Source organism: Protomyctophum bolini, assembly GCF_963924005.1.
Source record: "Protomyctophum bolini genome assembly, chromosome: 14".
Classification (NCBI taxonomy): domain Eukaryota; kingdom Metazoa; phylum Chordata; class Actinopteri; order Myctophiformes; family Myctophidae; genus Protomyctophum; species Protomyctophum bolini.
The window spans coordinates 38239267-38262521 of NC_137875.1; the positions used below are offsets into that span (position 1 = coordinate 38239267).

Genomic DNA, 23255 nt, shown 5'->3' on the forward strand with positions numbered 1-23255 from the left:
TAATTGTAGGTATGGTATGGGTATCATGCGAAATTTGACTTCAGTCCCATTTCATAATATCTATCTATAAATGTGCAGAGTCTTCCGCGCGAACCGGTTCTTGTGTGACTGATTTCGGTACTTTGACCTCACATTGATGACACAGAGATCTCCATCCATATATGGGCATTAAAGGGACCCAATGGGTACAACAGGTGAGGTACAACGGGTATTGATTGCATAATCGGAGGGGCATTTGTTTCCCAGCGGCCATCGGCCTAGTTCACAAATTTCACAAATCACAAAAATAATTCAGTTAAACAAGCTCATAGTGTGCATCATAAATGTAACGATAGTTATATATATTTTGTGTATAGTTGTTGCGACCGCAGGTCGCAGTTAACTTTGGAATCTAGCATTTCCCGTCAGTGTGTGTGTGTGTGTGTGTTGGTTGGTTGGTCACCCCAGGCAAGCCCCCATAGGCCTATATGGTGCCCAGGTCATCGTGACATCACGTGACGTGAGCCCACATATGGTGCCCAGGTCATCGTGACATCACGTGACATAATCAGGGATGTCACGGTAAATGCGACCTGTGGTTGCAGTTAAGCCCATACTGTATATGGAGATCCCTGATGTCATCAATATTGGCCAGCAACTCTACATCTGACCTCAGGCTCAAACCTTAAACCCTTAGATCTCCATATATGGATATATGTCAGAACCTGTTCTGACATTCCATATGTTGATCCTTCCCCATCCATCCTTCCTCTTCAATGTCTCCCTTTTGACTGATATACCTGTCCATTCCAACTCTATAGACGGGCCTGCCCCCAAAGTTATTAGTGCAGCCGTGCCCGGCAGCCGGCGAAAACTAGAGTTCTCAACAGGCCCGTAAATTAAGACCCGGCCCTTACCTGGGTCCTCATCAAACCCTGTACACTCAAGAGTGTACAAGGGCAATGCCAAAGCGCCAGCGCTCGCCCAGCAGTCTGCCGTCAACGAGGCGGATGCGTGCACGCGACCTCGCCCTTTAGGGCAAGGTCGCTTCTCGCCCTCAGGCGTCTTACGGGTATATATATTGATAAGTATAGAAATACACTTTACTCCACCTTAACTATCTTTCTTTGGAAACCAGAGACAGCTCAACTAACAACTCAAAAGTACGCTCTCTGGTGGAAAACCAGAGGGAAAAAGACTTGAAAGGAATGTTCACACGGACGACAGGTTAATACAAGGATCTTTAGTGAATTCTTCGGTTCTTACAAAGTATGTTACACATGAAATATGTGACAAGAATGATGGAATATGGTAGGAGAGAGAATTCTCCGTACCGCAAGAGCTTCTGAACACTGTTACATCATTTTACAATAGTATATATACAATTCAATCATGTCATGTTTTATCAGAATGCAGTGTCACTTCTCCATAGGTCGAACAGCGTGATTAGGGTCAGGCGTCATCAGACGCCAGTCACGCCAAACAACAGAACATGTTTTTGACTGGTAATCATGTTCCATGATTACGGATTCTGTTGTTCACGGTTTATCTCATGGGGTGAGAGTGTCATTTAGGTCAAGTTGTTTCCTCCAGTTTGAATCAATCTGGAGTGGGTGACAGCTGATAATAGAATGAATGAACATGCAAAAACAAGAGGTCCCTTACTCGGTGACAGGGCAGTCCTGTCCACCCGAGTGAGGACAATTTTTAACATTACATTAATATGTGAATCAATAAAATATGAATAGAAATATCTATCAAATCCCTCATCTTGATCACAGATTAGACCATGTTAAAAATCAGCACAAATATATATTTTTCTTTTCAACTAGGAGGCTCCTTCTCAGTTTTCCCCCCTAGCATCATCTGTATGCTGGGTTTTGTAAATGATCTAAAAGTGACCAGTGGGCAGGCACAAAATTACTTCAATACAAATCATAATGGCAAAAAATAATACTTATCATGATTAATAACTTTAATTATTTGATTAATTGATTAATTAACTTCAATTTTACTTCAATTTACTTCTTCAATTTCAAGGACTGTATATCTACATAAGAGTGAACAAAATAGGCAAATGTATCATAAGTGATGAGGCAGAAAACACTCATTCACAAACTCTCCTTCAGATGCCACCATAATCATTTATACCGGGACCTGTGTGTGAGTCAGAGAGCGGCAGGCCTCTCTGTCACATTGACCAACCTGTCTGGTCTGCATGTGTCTTTCCGTAGAATGTCTCCATTTCTCCTCATTTCTCCTCATTTCTCCTCATTTCTCCTCATTTCTCCTCTTTCTTGAGGTTTTTTATCCATTTCTCATGTGTTTCCTTCATTCTGTTGTTATCTGGGGAATCTTTTAAGATCAGATCATACCTGCAGCTAGTCCCCACTGGCTCATTATAGCATGGTTTTAATCGTTGTGTTTTGTTGGAGTTCGCTTCGGTCTCCATACTATCAGAGTTATGTGTAACTTTTAACCTCTGGACCAGCATTTCAGGGGTAGCAGAGACTCACTCATGGTTTCTCTGGGCGCAACCCGGGAGCCCCCTGCTGTTCAAACAATTGTGTGGAGAAAAAGACATTTTGCACAAAAATAATCTAATAATAAAGATGAGTCTAAATCTAATGGTTATAGCACAATGATTATGGTAGATACTTTGGGACAACACATGAAAGAAATGTCACTTTTCTCATCAGATATGACACATTATACCCACCTGTTCCTCGTGACAGATGAATGATAGTCAATTGGTTCTGTGATGGAGCTTGTCTGATAATGTCATCAGCTTGCTTCCCTTCTTTTTTTTTTTTTTTTTTTTTCTTAGGTTGAAGGGAAAATAAAGCAAAAACAGAGAAACACAAGAACATGATTAGTGATGAGAAATGTGAACATTCTTCTTTTTTTTTTTTCTTAAATGAAATATAGAAATAATAGAAAACAGAAATAATAATTTTTTTTTTTTATCAGTTGTAATAATAATAATCATTGTAATATGTTTTTCTTTCTTTTTTTTTTTTTTTAAATGTAATAGAGAAATAATATAAAACAGAAATAATAATTTTTTTTTTTTATCAGAGTTGTAATAATAATAATTGCAATATGAAAAAAAATCAAAGTCAAAGTGGATAATACAGGTTAATACAGGGTCCCCCCCTCCCCTTTTTTTTTTTTTTTTTTTTTTTTTTTTTTTTTTTCCGAAGATGGGAGAGGGTATAAGATGGAATGTGTACATGCCGTATTATCCTGTCGTGTTGTGTCATCTCCTGGGTTGGCGTTTTCAGGATTGGCCGGAGGGCCATGCGATGTCACACCACAAGATGTGTCCTTTCCCCGATGTGCAGGGATTTCCAGGTGGGGTTGGCAAAAAGAAACAAAATGAAAACAAAACAGCCCAGGGCCACATTATCTGAAACTCTTAAGTATTGACAGGCATGGTTTGAGACAAGTCCATATAGGAAATCCCTTTGTAGCCATTCGTGTCAATAAAGTTTCCAATATAATGTAACTCTATGCCTTAATGTCAATGTTTTTAAAACGGCGGCGGAGACTTTTTTACTTGTCTCACTGGGATCCAGCGGTCTTTTCCATAAACTTTGAGTACATGTGAGTGTACTAGTGTCACCTGATGGGGACCTTCCCACAAAGCCTTCCCCCACGGTTGATGGCCTCCCTTGGTTCGAATAGTTGGCTTGAGTAGGACGTAATCTCCCGGGATGATGTCGTGTGGTCTCTCGCCAGAGTCTGCATACACTGGCACAGGCTTCGGTGCTGCTTCTCTGATAGTGGGAGCCATGGGTTTTGAGGACAGAAACCTTTTCATTTCATGTGCGATGTTATTCATTGGGTCTGGGAACTCCTGGTCTAACTGGTGTCTGGAGAATGGACTTAGAGAGGGGACTATGTATGGTCGCCCAAAAAGGATCTCATAAGGTGATAGACCATTCTTAGAGGGAGTTACACGCATAATGAGCTTAGCTAAAGGTACACACTGGGGCCATGGCATATTAGTAGAAGCAGAGATCTTCATAATTCTGGCTTTAATAATTCTGTTGGCGTTCTCTATCAATCCATTAGCCTGGGGATTGTAAGCTGCATGTGGCTTCTGAGTAATCTGTAGTGATTTACAAATATGTGTTATTGTGGTGTTTAAAAAATGGGCTCCTCTATCACAGTATAAAGTCTGGGGTATGCCATGGTAACAGATAATGCGGTCAATAAGGACTCTCGCTACAGTAGATGCGTTATTTTTAACACAAGGGACAGATTCTATCCATCTACTATATGGGTCAATCATGTTCAAGAGGTATTGAAAGTTCTGGACTTTCGGCAAAGGACCCACAAAGTCCATCTCAAGAGTTTGAAATGGCCTTGTAGGGCAAGGAAATCTTCCAGGGGAGATTTTCACCCCCCCCTGAGGATTATATTGACGGCAAATCAAACATTGATTGCAAAAGTTGCGAAGAAATGGTGTGATACCTGGTGCTTTGAAGTAACGAGATATGATACTTCTCATAGGTACCGCTGAAAGGTGACCAGGTCCATGCGTCAGAAGAGTGACGGGATGGAATAGATTCTTCGGAAGATATGGTAAACAGGGACGATCTGACGCCCTCCTGTATCCTTCTTTGTCGAATGCACACCCTAGCCGGACCCAGAGAAGTTGTTCTTTTTCTGGAGCATTCTGCTGGGCCCGCAAGAGGACGTCTCGATCTAGAGATTCGACAGTAGGTGGTGCAAGAATGGTCAAAGTTAGAGCATGAGACATGATATTCACAGGATGTTTAGAAATATCTTTGGCTGTAAGGTCAGCAAAATCATTGCCTACTGAAATGGGGTCCTTGCCAGCAGTGTGTGCTGCACACTTACATACGGCAAGATGTAAGGGAAGCATGACAGCCTCTAATAGAGCCGCAATTAGTGTATAGTGTGCAATCTTGGCCCCCGTAGTGGTAGTAAAATTTCTTCGTCTCCACTGAGCAGCAAAGACATGTAATGTATTGAACGCATACTGACTGTCTGTCCAAATGGTGACACTGCGATCCTTGGCCAGAATGCAGGCCCGCGTTAAGGCGACCAATTCCGCTGACTGTGAAGAGTGGTCAGAGGACAGAGCCTTGGCCTCTATGACCTCTGTGGCGGAGACCACTGAGTACCCCGCCTGCCGCTTTCCTAGGGAGTCAAGAGAGCAGGAGCCGTCAACAAAATATGTGAGCTCACAGTCAGGGATAGGTTCACTTTTCAAGTCTTGCCTAGGCAGTGTGTTCTGGGCTACGTTAGTTAAACACTCACATACATGTCTGCTACCTTCACAGGGTAAAGGCATTAAGGTGGCCGGGTTGATTGATGTACATCGTTCAAGGGTGATGTGCGGTGAGCTGAGTAAAATAGCCATGCATGCCAAATGCCTGGCCGGTGACATGAAGCTAAGTTTCTGTTCTAATAGTAGCAGAGAGACAGCATGCGTGACAAGCAAGGTGGTCTCATGATATAGTAATAGAGAGGCAGAACTCTTTACAGCCATGGAGGCTGCAATAACATGACGGATACAAACCGGCATGGCTGCAGCCACAGGGTCAAGTCTAGCAGAATAGTAGGCGACAGGCCGTTGGGATGTGCCTAGTTTCTGTAAGACCACAGAGGACATGTAAGATGCATTGTCACACACACGACAGTCCACTGTTTGTACAAAGGGTTTACCATAATCTGGGAAGGCCAGACATGGTGCAGATGACAATTCCTTTTTCAGATCCGTAAATTGTAACTCAGCATCAGGTGTCCAAGTGAGTTTGTCCAGCGGGGACATAGGACTGTCATAAATTAGTTTCACTAAATTGCATGTTTTCATAGCATAGTGTGGTATGTACTGCCTACAGTAATTAGTCATACCTAGGAATGACATCATATGTCGTTTAGTAATAGGTTTGGGTGTCTGAAGAATAGCAGCCTGTCTGTCGTTATTCAGTGCTCGGCCTTCAGCTGAGATAGTATGTCCTAAATAAACAACCGTTGGCTGCCACAACTGTGCCTTAGATGGGTTAACTTTACAACCAGCTGCTGCAAGAAAGTTTAATAATGCCACTGTATCAGTCTTACAACTAGATAAATCATCACTAGCCACCAGGAGGTCATCGATGTAGGTTGTGATCTGTGACCCACAGGGGGGTATAAACTGTTGAATACATGCTGAAATAGCCTGAGAGAAAATGGTCGGAGATCAGGAAAATCCCTGGGGAATTCTGTCAAATGCCCATTTCTTACCGGCATATGTGAAACCAAACCATCCCCTAGACTCAGGGTGTAATTTAATACTCCAGAATGCATTAGCCAGGTCACAGACAGAAAATATCTTTGCAGTAGGGCTAAGGTCATTCAATAGTGTGGAAGGGTCCGGTACACAGACCGCACGTTTCAATACAGCATTGTTAACTTTTCTGAGGTCTAATGTCATACGATAAGTACCTGATGATTTAAGAATGGGTAAAACCGGTGAATTAGAAAATGCATCTGGGCATGGAACAATGACGCCAGATTGGCTTAATTGATCTATGATTGGCTTAAGGCCAATCTCTGCCTTTGGATGTAACCTATACTGTCTAGTAACTGGAAAAGATAACAAATTGGGCATAGGCTGTATTTGAACCGGGAGAATATCTTTCATTAACCCCACGTCTGCCGGTCCCGTGGACCAAAGTGAGGCAGGTAGGCTACTGAGCTCTGGAAGGGCCCTAACATCAGGTTCTATAGCTAGGATCAGGTCAGTAAAGGGAGACAGAAATGGAGGAGGTCAGTCCTCATAGTGTTTATATATCGCTGCGGGTACCATTGGCCAGCCGGACAATGGTATGCGGTATACCTGCATTTCGTCGTCTAGCTCCACCCCTATCATATGGTCATGGGTACGGAATCTGCCCGTCCGGACAGACCTTTGTGCCAGCTCACCGACATCATCCCATGTCGCGTCACGGTCTCTCACGATTGCCACATGGGGGACCTGGTCCATACGGTGGTACTTTTTCTGGAGCTCTGTCAACTGTACAGTAATAAAGGCAGCATTGCAGAATGGTGACCAATACATATGCAACAGGTGAATCCTTTGTTGAGTAGTTAATGAGTGGAATAAGTCTTCCTCATATGCTATGTTGCCTGCACTGTCATGATAAAGGTACCTCAATATGACCTGTAGGTGGGACGGACTTTTGTAGATTCGTCTACAGTCAGGTGGCAAATATTGATGCAACGTTTTGACCAGCTCTCCCGGGGTATATGGAGCTATAGAGCTTTCTAGGTCCATTGAGTAATAGTGTTTGGACATTACCTGGTCATGATCCAGTACTAGGATCCCTACTCCGTGAGCTGAGCGTCTGACTGGAGACATACCATCTGGAAAGCTAACAAGATCAATACCCAGAGCCGTTAATCCATCCCTACCCAGTAAGTTACAGGGGCATGTAGGATGAATGATAAACTGAATAGAAGTTTGCTGTTTGGTGTCAGGATCATACAATACCAATGCTTCAGTGAGTGGTTTTGTTTCTGCCAGACCAGATGCGGTTTTAATCGTCATGGTGTCCTTAGAGAGGGGGAACTCTCCTAAGGGAACATTCAATACAGAGCGGCATGCCCCTGAGTCACATAAAAATGTTGTTTGTACATTATTAACCCAGAGATTAATTAAGGGGCGTCGGGTGTAACCCGCCTGCATCTGTAAAATCTGTTCCATGTCAAAAATGTCATGTTGGTCATCATTCACAATCAGAGTGGTGGGGTCATCAGTCACAGTCAATTCTGCAGCCCAGGGGATGTCTAGAGTCGGGGGTGGGGGGGGGGGAAACCCTTCATCTAGTCATGCCTGACTGTTCGACCCTGAATCTTGGGGCTTCCCCATCTTTTTTGGAAGGTAGGCCAGCGGTTGAACAATTTCCTGGGGGCATCTAAAAATGGAGTGGCCTGTCTCCCCACAATTCCAACAGATGGTCTTAGACCAATCTTTAGGTGGATGGGCAGAGCGCCATGTGGGTTTCTGAGTGTGAGATGTTTTTGTATTACCGTGCCTGTTTTGTTGATGTCCCCTGGAATCCTGGGTCGACTGTCTGCCCGGCTCGGTCCCCTCTGACCTTTCCTGGTAGCCTGGTTTTATGAAAGAGACGTGCCCCTCCTCCGTAAGAACTGCCTGTATCTTAGCCAATGGTTTGGGTGCAGCTATGGTGTCTGTATAATAAGTTGCAAGTGTGGTAATTTCATCCGTTGTTTTACTTTTCCATAGAGGATCGTGCATCGTTATTGCCTGCTTTAGAAATGGCCGTATAGCTTCTATCACCAGGTGATTTAGTAGCTGTTGGTAGCCTTGTTGTTCTTTCGCCATGCCAGAGTGGCGGTCGAATTGTATACGGAAATTGTTAATAAATTCCGCGACATTCTCGTCTTCCTTTTGTTTAATGCCTGTGAGGACAGAGAGGTCAATCTTAGCTCTCATTAGAGTCCTGGTGTTTTTGATCATCAGTTTTAGAGCGTCTTCGTGTAGATCATTACGAACTTTGCCCTGTGCATTATCTAGGGGTGGGTCCTTGTAGTAGTGGAATCCCATCCCGTTATCATCTGTGATAATTGCGTCTTGTGAGATTTTGTGAGCCAAAAGTGTGGGGCAGCTGGCCTGGATCAATTCTCTGACTTCTCTGGTATTCAAAAGTAATTCTGCCACTTCTGCTCTTAGGGCTACCTCCCAGGCTTGTGGGTCTGATCTAATATCGGGTAAAGATAATGCAGTACTTGCAAAGTCGGCGGTGTACCATTTACGGTATGCATAGGCCGTCCCCCCATTGTGCGGGAAGCCCACAAGAGGGGCCACTAGGTTATCTATCGGTGGTGGTATGTGATCTGGTTGTTTATCCTTAGCTGTGTTTTTAATATGTTTAGCCTTAGCTACTCTGTGCAGTTGTGGTCTGGGTGAGCTGTGTTTCTGTTGCTTGCATGTTTTCTTACCCTCCCTATGCGGTGTGCTTTTGTGCTTAGGAGACTCCGGCCTTGGGCATGGGCATACAGTCGACCCTGGCTCCTTGTTTGGGACCTGTGAGGTGGATGAAACAAAATGGGCGTCATTATCATCTGAGTCAACCTCTTCTGACTGATCAGTGTCATACTCAGAGTCCTCATCATTTTTTTCATCATCATCATCATCATCATCTGTGTTACTGAAACACCTAGAAGTCTGTGTGCCTACCGGGGCTGAGGGTGCTTGCTGTGTGCCTACCGGGGCTGAGGGTGCTTGCCTTCGCTTACTATTTGAAGTCAGGATTTCATCACAGGCTGGAAATTTATTCCCTGCTTTGGAAACAGAATGAGAGTTAGTCGTTTTGTCTTTCGGAGGTGTTGAGTATGAAGTCAACTCTTTTTGTTGTCGGCTAATTACCGACTCTCTGTCCGCAGCTGTCTTGCGGAACTGTCTTAGAGGTAGTACCCCTAACCGTTCGATTTCTTTATCAGCTGCTTTTGTTCCCTTCTTCTTTTGAATTGAATCAATTTGCTTTCGTAATGCGGTTGAAAGTTCATTCAAATCAAGTGATTTCAATGAGTCATCATATCCGAATTCAGACCTCCAGAGTGGGAGAAAGGGGGCCACTGTCGGACATTTGGTAACAGCTAGTTTTAGGTCCGGGTCAGTCATTTGAGCAGTCAATGTTGCTATAATGCTGGATTCAAATGATTTTGTGGTTACCTCCGTTCTCTTATGAGATGATTTATATTTCGGTGTTAACAGTGGTTGTCTTTCATTTCTTTCCTGCTTATTCTGCCTTTTGTTTGAGTTCCCCATTCTAGAAATTGCAAAGTGATGTGTTTTAGGGGAGAAATACGACAGTTGGACAGGGGAGGTCAGTGTTATACTGCTCAGATTTTAGTGCTCTCTACTTCAGAGATAGGAATGTTTAGTGATAAGGCAGGAACGTAAATCAAGCTGAGCTGACCTCGGCCCACTGAAAAACGGGCTCCTCTATACAGAGGGAGAGAGAGAGAGAGAGAACTGTTATTTACTGATATCGCTTTCAGAATAAACAGAGATATTCTGAAACGTAGATCTTCTAAATGTTACACTAGTCCACTGAGAAACTAATGATACATTGTATAAAAGAAGACAATGACTGATGTAATTGGCCCTAATCAACTGAGAAATTAGAGAGAGAACTGTTTTTATTTTCAGAATAAACTGAGATATTCTGAAACTTAGATCTTCTAAATGTTATACTAGTCAACTGAGAAACTAATAATACATTGTATTAAAGAAGACAATGACTGATGTAATTGGCTCTAATCAACTGAGAAATTAGAGAGAGATGTAATTGGCTACCTTCATCAACTGAGAAATGAATGGTGCATTGTATTGTATAAGACAATACTGGGCTTAGTAGATAATACTGGTATGGCTTTCAAAATAAACTGAGATATAGTGAAAGATGGATGTGAAGAAACTGAGATCTTCACCCCACGAGTAATGCCTTACTTTCCTGCGTGCACATCGGCTTAGCTACTTGCCGCTAATCAACTGAGAGACTAGTCGCACAATCACAGAAATTGCCAAAAGAGAGAAAAGTGAGAACCACAGAGAAAATAGAAAGCCGGTTTGTGTGTGAAAGCCAGTAGCGCTACAGGAATTCAACAGTCCACCAGCTAGCAAGAGAAGTATTGGTACTTAGAACACTTTAAATAAGGTTACAAATACATACGTTTTGTTGAGTTGTTGCTTTGCGATCCGACCAGCCAGGCTGCAGGCACCGGCTCGGTCAAGATTTATCCGTATCCAGATAGACAGAAAGGTGAATTCTGTGCAGGTTCTAGCCCCCCTCCTAATGTTTTCACAAACCAGCTGTGAAATTCTATAGGCAAAGGAGACACCGCTCGATATGGACCAAATGATAAGTATAGAAATACACTTTACTCCACCTTAACTATCTTTCTTTGGAAACCAGAGACAGCTCAACTAACAACTCAAAAGTACGCTCTCTGGTGGAAAACCAGAGGGAAAAAGACTTGAAAGGAATGTTCACACGGACGACAGGTTAATACAAGGATCTTTAGTGAATTCTTCGGTTCTTACAAAGTATGTTACACATGAAATATGTGACAAGAATGATGGAATATGGTAGGAGAGAGAATTCTCCGTACCGCAAGAGCTTCTGAACACTGTTACATCATTTTACAATAGTATATATACAATTCAATCATGTCATGTTTTATCAGAATGCAGTGTCACTTCTCCATAGGTCGAACAGCGTGATTAGGGTCAGGCGTCATCAGACGCCAGTCACGCCAAACAACAGAACATGTTTTTGACTGGTAATCATGTTCCATGATTACGGATTCTGTTGTTCACGGTTTATCTCATGGGGTGAGAGTGTCATTTAGGTCAAGTTGTTTCCTCCAGTTTGAATCAATCTGGAGTGGGTGACAGCTGATAATAGAATGAATGAACATGCAAAAACAAGAGGTCCCTTACTCGGTGACAGGGCAGTCCTGTCCACCCGAGTGAGGACAATTTTTAACATTACATTAATATGTGAATCAATAAAATATGAATAGAAATATCTATCATATATATATTGCAATAATAATGTGGTTACATCTTAAGTGCACAGTGATTTTAACCAGCCTATATACATCTCAACAGATATAACTGGATGTTTGTTTGGGATGTGACTGTGCTGGCCACATTATTTACTTATTTCATGAGGGAAACCCTCTCCTCTGACATACTCTAGTCTAAACCCAAGTCACACCGTGACTAACCAGAGCCAGAGAGACACATTTTGCACAGTGAAGATGGAAAGCCTACAGAGAAAGAAACAACTGCATCTATTACATTGTAAAATCCTGAGTAACTCTGAGTGTACAATTGTATGCGATGTATAGTTGCATGCAACCATTATCCCCAATGGCAATTGCAAGCAGCAAGGAGTTGCATTGGTGTGGTTTGGGCCTTTAATAGACACACAGGACAGTTTAATACACTGCAGCGAACAAGCACGCAATTAACAGCTACAGTACAGTAGCATGGATTGCAGGTTTTCTACAGCGTGCACTGTAACCATATCATGTAATCACGCTAAAGCAGCACATCCCCGGCCGATAGGTGTGAAGTGTGAACCATTTGGGGGACTATTTAAATTAAAGCAAAGGCAGCTTGCATGCTGTGGTTTTTGCTATACTAAACAGACATTTGCATGCACAAGGGCTGCCAAAGTAGGCTGTCTTTTGTTGTTTTTCTTGTTTTTTCTCCACCCTCTCTTCGATGTTAGACTGGGCCAGCTCTAAACTGACCGGGCCACGCCGGCCCGCGTGGCCCAATGGACCCTACGCCGGTGGTTCTATTGTCATGTCATGGCCTCTGTGTCCGAGGTGTCTGCTGACCTGGGCACACAAAAGGAACAGTGCTGTGTATGAGAATAGACATAGAGAAGTCATGCAGCAAAGAGACAGTCTTTCTGTGTGTTTGCATGTTCTCCCCGTGTCCCCTAGGGTAGGTACCCTCACAAAAAACTGCCTCCCCCTGGCCAGCCGGGGCGCCTGATGGAGGGGAAAGGAACTGGTTGGAATAACGTGTTCCTTCCACGCGCTACGCTACGTCCAACCAGGGAAACTCCCCCCTGTCAGGTGTAAAAGGAGCAACTTGGACACTCAGGCATGAAGGAAGCATGAGTTCAAGTCCGTTGCTCTCCCCATGTCCCCCATATAATTATGGGGACTAGTTTGGCGGAGGGTGTGTAGAGCCCAGGATCACATTAGATAATTGACACAGAGGTGTAAAATGGGTTACAAAAATGGGGGATGGAAAAATGATAAGAGAAAAGAGACTGTTTGTGGGGCATCTCTGTGCATGTGGGTGCCAGCATGCGTCTACCGGGGGCCGGGGCCCACTATATTTTTGAGCAAATATCGATAATACAAAAGAAATCTCTGAAATGTTCCAAAATCTACAAGCTCACAATGCGTCCCAATGCGACACATGTTTTTTTAAAGAATAAAACAAAGCTTAATAATTGATTAAAACCAGGAAAAGACAACACCGTCCTCTACCATATCATATCATGATATTATGAATCCGTAGCATCCGTAGCCTATAGGCTATTCTGTGGAATACTTACTTTCGCAGGAAAATAGCAGATCTCATTTTCAGCGAGGATATTTATTGTAGAGCAAAAACAGAAGAGACACCAGTATTAGATATACTCCACTCAACAACATATATCTATATATTGTATTGTCCCGACCCTATGGTCTCCTCTGTCCTGGTCCTGGTCTCTGTCCTGGTCTCCTCTGTCTCCTGCAGTCGGCTTAAGGGTAATCGGAATGCCCGCAAAAGAAAACACAGTCGCTGACAGCCCATTTTATCCGCAGAACGCTCCCCCCCCCCCCCCCCCCCCAACGGTTCTTGTATTCTTAATTTATTTTATTTGTGGTTACGGTTATAGGAATAAGTTTAAGGTCAGGCATAGTTTTACTGAGGTTAGGTTTTGGAATAAGGTTCAAGGTTGTTTTATTTTGCTCCCCAGGGGAGAAATTTGTCTTGGGACACAAAGACCCGCAGCATACATAAATATACAATACAAATACAAAACAATAAAGGTATACACAGTGACTCGTACGGCATATAAATAATAAATAAAACACCCAAGCCGTGAAGGGTATATATATAGGTTTAAGGCATGGCTTTTCTGAGGTGACGTTTAGGAAGAAGGTTTAGTGTTATTAGGCATAGTTTTATTGAGCTTTATATACGTTTTGTATATGACCCAGCTAGGGTCGAGCATATTTTGCAGGGGCGGCGAGCGATCTTGTATTCGGGCTGAATGGATGAATGTCATTTGGTTGCCCATTAACCCATTCTGACCTGAGATCAGATTCATACGAGGTTTCCACTGGACACACACTGGTCTGATTAACCCATTCTGACCCGAGATCAGATTCTAAAAATGTCAGTCGTTCTTCGATTTTTCAAAAATAGCAGACCTACAAGTTCCTTACGAGCTTGTAGATCTGCTATTTTTCAATAGCTAAAGCACAACATGATGCTAACACCAAAATGCGTTCCCGTTCAGAATGAGTTAACTCTGTTTCCTCCGGCCAGAACAATGCAGCGGCATGGACAAAGAGCCTTCACTGTGTGATTCAAATGTGACAGGGGGGGGGGGAGAGCGGGGGCAGGTAGAGGTGAACCGGAGAGAGAGGCGAGTTCTTGTTGAAGGGACATCACGTGAGTTGGACGGTGACGAGGGGTGAGGCCTGTGTGTGTGTGTGTTACAATGCCGCCGCGACTCGACCCAAATCGCCAGCCCCCCCCCCCCCCCCCCCCCCCCGACCACGGGGCAGGGGCAGCGGTGCCCACAGGCCTGCTGAGGCGGGCACTAACCACTCATCAGCATAGTCACACAGTTCTGAGGAAGTCTAGGCCCGGTGCCAGCTGCCACTGTGTGTGTGTGTGTGTGTGTGTGTGTGTTGCATCGACAGTGTTGAATGGTTTACACCGACCTGGGGCACATGCTCGTGTGTGCGCGTGTGCGTGTGTATTTGTGTGTGTCTGTGTTTCAAGGTGAAACAATCTATTCAACAGGATGACCTTAATTCTGGATTGGCGTGAAGTTCGGCCAAGCGGTTTGTACACAAGCCCCCCCCCCCCCCCCCCCCCTCCCCCGAAGGTCCGGTTTCACAGCCCGGCCGTCATTCTTTATTTCACATCAGCCCTATCGTTGTTTTCCACCCTCTTTTCACGTCCTATAGGGCCTCTAGAATAGCTGTGTGTGTGTGTGCGTGCGTGCGCACGTGCGTTTGAGAGAGAGAGAGAGAGAGAGAGAGAGTGAAATGTCTTTAGATTTTGCGGGTGCATTCAGATGTAGGCAAATGTGAGAGGAAGCTTTGGGCAGACGCAGGGAAATGAGCTCCAGGTGAGGCTGCGGTTTAGGTCTATACTACATGTGGTCATGGAGAATATTAATAGAACACACTGAAACACACACACGGTCAAGGACACTCAACAGGTGTGTGTGTGTGTGTGTGGGGGGGGGGGGGGGGGGGGGGGCGCAAAAGTTCTGTTCCAGTCTTTCTAGAGCTAGTAGGTAACCGGAACGCTCGCCCCCATTTTCTTTCTTTCTTTCTTTCTTTCTGTCTTTCTTCGCAGACCGCCCTGTGGCTCGCCTAACCCGGCGGTTTTTGTATTCTTGTTTGTTTTACTGAGGTTACGTTCAGGAATACCGGGTGTGGCGACCGTTCCGAGGTGTATTCATATAGAATACTGTAGTTTACATACATATGATATTATAGGCCTCAAATCATTATTTATTTATATTATAATATGCAGGCAATATACATTTTATTTTATTAGACTCACAATAATGTTACACTATTCTAGCCATATACACTCTGTATTACTGTATGTTGTTCTGACTTGCCATATGGCTAAATAGTATTTTTGCTGTAGGTTTCATTTTAAATAGAGTAATTTGTAGGCTACTGTGAACCATGACAAATGGCTGCTGAGAAACATATCTTGTTTTTATTATTTCCTAAATGTATTCTCCTGCTCAGATTCCATTCCTGTGGGCAGACGGAATCTGCTACTTTGTGTCACATGCAGAGACTGACTTTCAACGCTCATTCACAGCTAAATGACTCCCTCTAGTGCTTGTGTAAGGAACTACGTAAGCCCGTACTAGTACAGGCAAAGGGAAAGATGCCAGAGCAAAACTAAGAGTAAAAGCTTCCCTCGGTTTATTTTTGATTGATTTGAAATCATGGTTCAGGTGTGAATATTGCCCGTTGCATTGGTAGTAAAATTACTCTTGTAATTGCAAAAGGTAGGCCTACTGACTGTACAAACATGTCGAACAATCATGAACACGCACAGACACACGCCGATGCACAATATATTACGCCCATTCTCACACACGTATATATACACCCATAATGTCAAAGCATACTGAAGTGCACACCATATTTGTTTATGAGGGCTACAATAACAGCAGTAATAACTAATAATAAGGTACCACAGTACATCTATTTACATGTACAGACCTAAAACACAGTACAGTGCAGAACTCGGTACACAAAACCCCGGAGGAAGAGAGACATATTTGTGCAAATATGCTGTTGTTACCATGGTCGGCACTAATAATAGCTACAATCAGTTGGATGGATGGAAGTTGGAAGAGGTTTAGTCATGTGCAGTGCCGGTTCTAGGCCTTTTGAGGCCCTAGGCAACATATTTTTCTGAGGCCTACCCGGGGTCCAGAAAAAATTGTAAATTTGCCATGAAAATGCTTCAATCTGGTGCACTTTGAGATCAAAATTAAGAAGCTAGGTGGGGGCCACATGTGGCCAGTAGCCCATGTAAGGGATAGGGGATACATGAAAAAAAAAAGTTATCCTCGTAACAGGTGCACATGCGTATGCACACCTGGACCTGTAAATGAACAACACAAAAACTAAGGCACTGGTGTCGGACTTCTGGTTTACCGGAACGGGGTTCAACTCCCTGCAGTGCCCTACTCAATGTGTTGTATTTACCGGAAAGGATGGGAAACATTAGCAAATTGCGGAGGATGGGAAACATTAGCAAATTGCGGAGTGTTTAAAAAAATTCCGCAATTTCCAAAATTTCCAATTTCCGCAATTTTCAATTTCCGCAATTTCCGCAATTTCCAATTTCCAATTTCCGCAATTTCCGCAATTTCCACAATTTCCAAAATTTCCAATTTCCGCAATTTCCGCAATTTCCGCAATTTCCAATTTCCGCAATTTTCAATTTCCGCAATTACCGCAATTTCCACAATTTCCAATTTCCGCAATTTCCGCAATTTTCAATTTCCGCAATTTCGCCTCATGTGGGTTGGTGTCTGGTGATTGGATATGTGTGAACAGCACCCTGTTGGTAACATCGATCCTCTGGTTTGTTTGAATGGCCCCGGCATACAAATATTTATGAAATCTCATATTGGCCCTTACAAAATAATAATAATTTCCCTCATGCAAAACATTCTTGTATTACTGACCATGTGGTATCCCCGAGGTACACATTTAATATGGTAATTCAGGACACGTTAAATCACAAGAATATCTTGACACCACACATTTGGAAAATTAGCTTTTCAAACTCTTGTCAGGCCACCAGCTTTTCAGCTGGAACGGTCCTTTTCAGAGTTCAATGTCAGAAAAATGTACCACTTTCCTAAAATTATCATCATGGCCACAAATATTTATATTATATCATCGTGAAGTGATACATAATGAAACTGTAGTCACACTGTATGTTACATGTTTCATGACCTTTCAGACGCGGTCTATGAGTCTTCTCTGTTCAAGCAACTCGGCCTGTGTTAAAAGCCATACAATTTGAATCAATAAAGACAATATGCAGTTGAAAGCCCAGTGTCAATCTTAGCTCTTAAATAAAGAAATCCTTGTTAACCATCGCCAAAAGAATTGTCGTGCCAAACTGCCAACATGGCTGACAAACGAGATAAGCTATTTCAACTAAGTATAGAGTGTCTAATCACTCTCCTTCCAACTTCACCCAAACACAGACGCGGTCTATGAGTCTTCTCTGTTCAAGCAACTCGGCCTGTGTTAAAAGCCATACAATTTGAATCAATAAAGACAATATGCAGTTGAAAGCCCAGTGTCAATCTTAGCTCTTAAATAAAGAAATCCTTGTTAACCATCGCCAAAAGAATTGTCGTGCCAAACTGCCAACATGGCTGACAAACGAGATAAGCTATTTCAACTAAGTATAGAGTGTCTAATCACTCTCCTTCCAACTTCACCCAAACACATTTCATACACAATTCTTTAACACACCTAAAACCTCCTTTACATGCAAATGCACCTGAATTTGGCTTCGCTTTTGTGTAGTCTTGTAAAGGGATCGCATACTGGCAATATTTTAAAAGGTGCCATTAGTTAATGAGATTACACAGAAGCCACACAACATAAAACCACCCTACACACATCTCTCACGTTTAATTAGTTTGTCTGTGTGTGTGTGTGTGTGTGTGTGTGTGTGTGTGTGTTTTCAGACTAAACACTTGCACATTGCGTCCAATCTGGCCCAATCTGCTATGTTTGTACTAGTGTGTAGTGAGTCTATGTACACATTCATTAGTCTTCTTAACCGGGTGCCAAGGCAAAGTCTGCCCTGAAGACTCAGGACAATAGCATGAGAGAGAGAAATGACGATAGAGCAGGGAAGAATGAGGAAACCCACTAAAACTTTTCAACTTAACAGTTTCCAAAAACAAAACATAGACCTCGTACAGGGATTCAATCTTCCACCAGCTTAAAAAACAACAAGCCAGCACCAGGCTATTTTGATCAAACTCAAGTCTGAAAACGAAAATCAATCTTATTTTAAGACAACTGGGGGGGGGGTTACATGGTTTACAGGCAACAGAAACTGGGTAGCAAGCAGCATAATTATGAAGATTTTAAAATCCCTTTCGTTCCATATCCAGTGCAAACAATTTTCTACCAGACGGTATTCCGGTACTAAATATGCAATGCAAACATAAGACATGGATTGAATATAATTTGATATTCCTTACGTTGTGCAATTTGTTAATGGGGTTCTACACCTTGAAATTGCTTAACGTTTACCCAGCAATCAAAAACTTAAACTTTGCTCTTCAAAATAGGTAAGCATTCATGTGATGTAAATAGCCCAGATTATTGATCTCCTGTTGATTGTTTAATCAATTATTATTATCATTATTTCACCCGATTAAGTATTAAGTTTGGATAATTATTTTGTCCCCCCCAAAGCATTGACACACACACACACACACACACACACACGCACACACGCACACACGCACACACGCACACGTACTGCACGCACCCAGTATTAATAGGCTTAATATTATGTAACATAAAATACATGTTTGGCTAATGATTCTGTGAACTCTGCCCTGAGATTGGCACTTCAAAATGTTCACAATTTGAATTAGTGTCGGCCTAAAATATTACAACTATCTACTTGTAAAATGGCACTGAGATTACATTCCAGTTGTCTCTGTTAAAGGACCAAGTCGTACAATATGGAGCCTTTTGAATAGAGATTGTGGATGAAAAATGTAGCATATATCCCTGTCAAAAGAATCTGTATTAATAAGAAGAAATCACAACAAACTGCCCCACGAGGGACAGCTGGGGTCATTGGGGGCTTGGGGACAGCACAAAACATCACTGTAATATCTTTCTCATGGAATATATTGATCCTAGTGTCCCAGCTCTCCTTCTAGAAATGTATCCAGCCCTCAATCTTCCTCCAAAACCGGTTTTAACTGGTATGACAGCGACGGCTATGGCAGCATAGAAGGTCCATCTAAAGTGACAATATCACCCTACGTCACTTTTAGCCAATTACCTTCTCAAGAGGAGCTTATAAATGCATGCAGGTCGACGTCAGAAAACATTTAACAGCTTTAAAAAACGTTCATCGTCCTGGGACACTAGAATGATGCAAAACATCAGTAAAACATCTATGATCGGAAAAGCCCTAATATTGACTCTCAGCTATATGTATACCCCCCCCCCACTCCTCTGATATTCAAGGCTTCAAGCCAGTTGTCTATATAGGTGTTCACCGTTAACAGCACAAGGGATACCTCAGACCCTGTATATATTGGTAAATGAGAATCTCAGTTGTTGCCACAACAGATATTGTGACATAAAGGTTTAGTCCAGATTTTTCTTCAGCAGCCATTTGTCACATTATGGGGAGAACGGGAGATGCCTGAAGTTTATGTATACTCATAAATAGCACCGGTGGCTTTCTTCATTGAAACCAATGTGTATTGCTAAGGTGCAAAACATTAGGCTTCAGATGAACTCAGTTGCCAATGCAGGTATAACTTAACTTTATCCCCACATTGTGACAAGTGCCTGGACACATATTTAAAATATCAAGGGACCAGCTGTGCTAAGCAGAACAGGACAAACCCTAGTCTCTCATATTAAGCACCTATAGCGCAAAAGACCATTTCCATTTTACATGTCACAACAACAGAGTGGCACAGCGTGGTTTCCAACATCACAGCAAAAGGTTAACACAAAATACACTTGGGGAGCAACGGCCGACAAACCGACCCTCGTTCCGCGGGCAGTTTCTTCAGGGAAGCAAATCCTCTTGTGTGTGAGTGTTGCATCAAGTCCTTGATGGTTTAGTGGCATCATGTGTACGTCTGTCGCGCGTCGAGGGCACTGAATGGCTATGACATGCACAGGGGGGGGGGGGGTGAATAAAAAGACAAGAAAGGCGATGATCCGAGGGGTTGCGCGATAGAAAGTGTATAAGATGCCGTCCTCTTTAGGAGCTTCGACGGAATCCGTCCGAGAGACGCACAAGGAGCTGTTTGGGTACATGAATGTTAAGTCCTGATGGACTGTAACCTGGTAGGGTCACACAAGCAGACTAGCAGTCCGACTTTAGTGGCGCCAGCAGTAATAGTGGACGTGAGTTGTGAAGGCTGTGTTCCCTAGCCCTCCGTGGTGTGTGTGTGTGTGTGTGTGTGTGTAGAGCTGAGAAAGGCGAGGCTGGCCGCGTTATAGGGAGCGTTTACGTATAGCACGCGCTTTTTTTGTTCTTCGCTGCATGTCCCTCTTTTGTTTGTGTCCGCCGCCTTAAAACGCCTGGATCATGGATTCCCTGGACTTCCCCACTCCGATCCATTTCACTGTGGGAAGACAGAGACGACATGTACGCACAGGGTTACGCCTCATTCCCGGACTGTACCGTAACATTGCATTGAAAGGGCTTGTGCACTTGGGCGTTCACTTCATTTTTTACTAGTTGACTAGTTTACTAGTCGACTAGTTGTTTAAAAAACGTAAAATGTAAAAAACTTTTCTTTTTTGGAAATAAATATTTGTACATCTAAAAACTGTGTACATTGGTGACTATGAGTATAATCTACCTGATCTTGAGGCCTTTTTATTTTTTCAACTAGTACCAACAAGGTCGACTAGTTGCTTAATGCCCTATTGTGCACGCGTGTTATTTCATCAAACATTCTTTCTTTTTTACACGGAAAACTCAAACAGTTGTATTCTTCTGACAATATTGTACAGTATGAAAAGAACATGGTTGTTTTTGCATACACTTGTGAGTGTGTGTGTGTGTGTGTTTGTGTATTTCTTGTGTACCTGGCACTCCCACGTGTTCCTCGATGTAGTTGATGTATTTCTGGGCGTTTTCCGGCAGATCCTCAAAGTTCCTGGTTTTCGACGTGTCGCTCTTCCAGCCGGGCAGCGTCTCATACTGGACCTCCACGCGTTGCAGCACCTCCTGGTTGGCTAGAAGTATAAACGGGAATAACATTATCTTCGGAATGTCACGGCCGCAGAACCGTTCAGCAGTTTGCTACAGTAGTAGAGCCCACTTCCAAGCTGGCGTCCCTATTTTGGCCATGCCATTATATAGGCGAAAGGACAGAATTGTAAAATTCTCCGCCCCCCCCCCCCCCCCCCCTTTACCTAATTTTCTGTGTCGAGAGCCAAGCAGGGTTTTGTTTATTAAACAATAAGCCACGAGAGGTCTCAGGTTACCGGGTATTTTACAACGGCTGGGGTGCGTAGGCAGGTATTCTACCCTCCCAGCCATTGTAAAATACCCGGTAAGCTGGGGCCTCGAGTGGCCTCGTCTCCTTCTTAGCTTTGTAGTCTTTTTCCTTATTTTTCCGGATTCCGGATTTCCGGGGTTCAATTCTGTGAAGTTTCTCAGAAAGGCCTCAGGTTTTATAGGGTGTCTTTCATAAAACTGCCGTAGGTTTTAGAAGGCTTTGCCATTTAGGCGAAAAAAGAAAAAAAAAACGTTCGCTCTGAAAGAATATATATTCAAAGTTTTGTTGCCGCATATTTACGATTTTTCAAAAATAGCAGACCTACAAGCTCGTAGCGTGCCACTCGGTGGCGCGCTATGAGCTTGTAGGTCTGCTATTTTTAGCAGAAGTATAACATAATTTAGCTAAAGTATAACATAATGCTTAGTTAAAACACCAAAAGGGGTTCCCGCCCAAAATGTGCTAAATGGGTTAGACTCGTTAGAGAGTCACCTCCTTAACTCCTTCATTCTCTTTGATGGAATTAATTTGCACAGCTGCCATGTATAAATGCCGTGTAAACGACAGGGTTTTAAAACTCTTTAGTCCTATAGTCACTATAGGACTAAAGAGTTTGCGAAATGTAGCGTCTTCTGCATGCATCTAAGCATTAACATTTCAATGGCCGAGGGTCGTTAGAGTCTATTGTTCCGTGTTGTAGTTATCGCATGTCTAATGGTTAGACGTGTGACAACAACGACGCAACAATAGGAAGCCTGCAGCTCAATAGCTTTTGCTTTCGGGGGAGGGATAGTGTTAATTTAGTTAAAATCAGGCGGAACACTTGGAGACATCAAGAGGAGCACCATAGCTCCGCGTAGCACAGGTTGGGAAACACTGCTATAGTGTACTCACCCGGGAAGTGAGGTATGATTTGGTCGTCCACTTTATAAGCAATGCCCACTTTGATCTCAGAGAACATGTCAAGGATGTCCAGTTTAGTGACTGCAAGCCTGCAGGACGAGAGTGACATGAAGGTCAAACACGCACGCACACCGTGTGTATATATATATATATATATATACACAGTACTGTATACACGGCTACTAACCCTAATTCTAACACTAAACCTAAAATAGAAATACCGCACAAATACTTTATGAATAACACAAATGCACACGGGGGGCGACTGTGGCTCAGGAGGTAGAGCAGGTCGTCCAATGATCCGCGGGTCGGCGGTTCGAATCCCAGCTCCTCCTCCTCCTCCTGTCTACATGTCCAAGTGTCCTTGGGCAAAAGACACTGAACCCCAAGTTGCTCCCGATGTGCTGGTCGGTGCCTTGCATGGCTTCCGTCGCCATCGGTGTATGAATGTGTGTGTGTGTGAATGGGTGAATGTAACGCACAATCTATGTAAAGTGCCTTGGATTGAGGCGCTATATAAATGCACCATTTACCACACATCAGGACACAAAAACCCCCCCCAAAACACTACAAGAATACATGGACAGGGGACTCACGCGGTGAAGCCGTTGATCATGTGGGCGTATTTGATGAGCACCAGATCAAGCCAACCACATCTCCTCTTCCTGCCCGTGGTCACGCCCACCTCCTTCCCCGTGGTCTGGAGTAGCTCTCCGATCTCCTACAGCCGTGCCACAGGACAAAACAGGTTTGCACTGCTGACCTGAGATCAGATTC

At 43.4% G+C, this 23255-nt stretch overlaps 1 protein-coding gene across 1 annotated transcript in view; it reads right to left on the bottom strand.

The window, feature by feature from the left end:
• Positions 1-17546: 17546 nt before the first annotated feature.
• The window catches only part of adss2 (adenylosuccinate synthase 2), a 35574-nt gene continuing 29865 nt past the window's right edge, over positions 17547-23255 (bottom strand). The window contains exons 10-13 of the mRNA XM_080782498.1: positions 23075-23199; positions 22470-22567; positions 21160-21309; positions 17547-20690 (exon numbers count right to left, since the gene is read on the bottom strand). Coding sequence (XP_080638624.1) covers positions 20638-20690; positions 21160-21309; positions 22470-22567; positions 23075-23199 — 426 coding nt within the window. The 3' untranslated portion in view covers positions 17547-20637. The remainder of the gene's footprint in view (positions 20691-21159; positions 21310-22469; positions 22568-23074; positions 23200-23255) is intronic.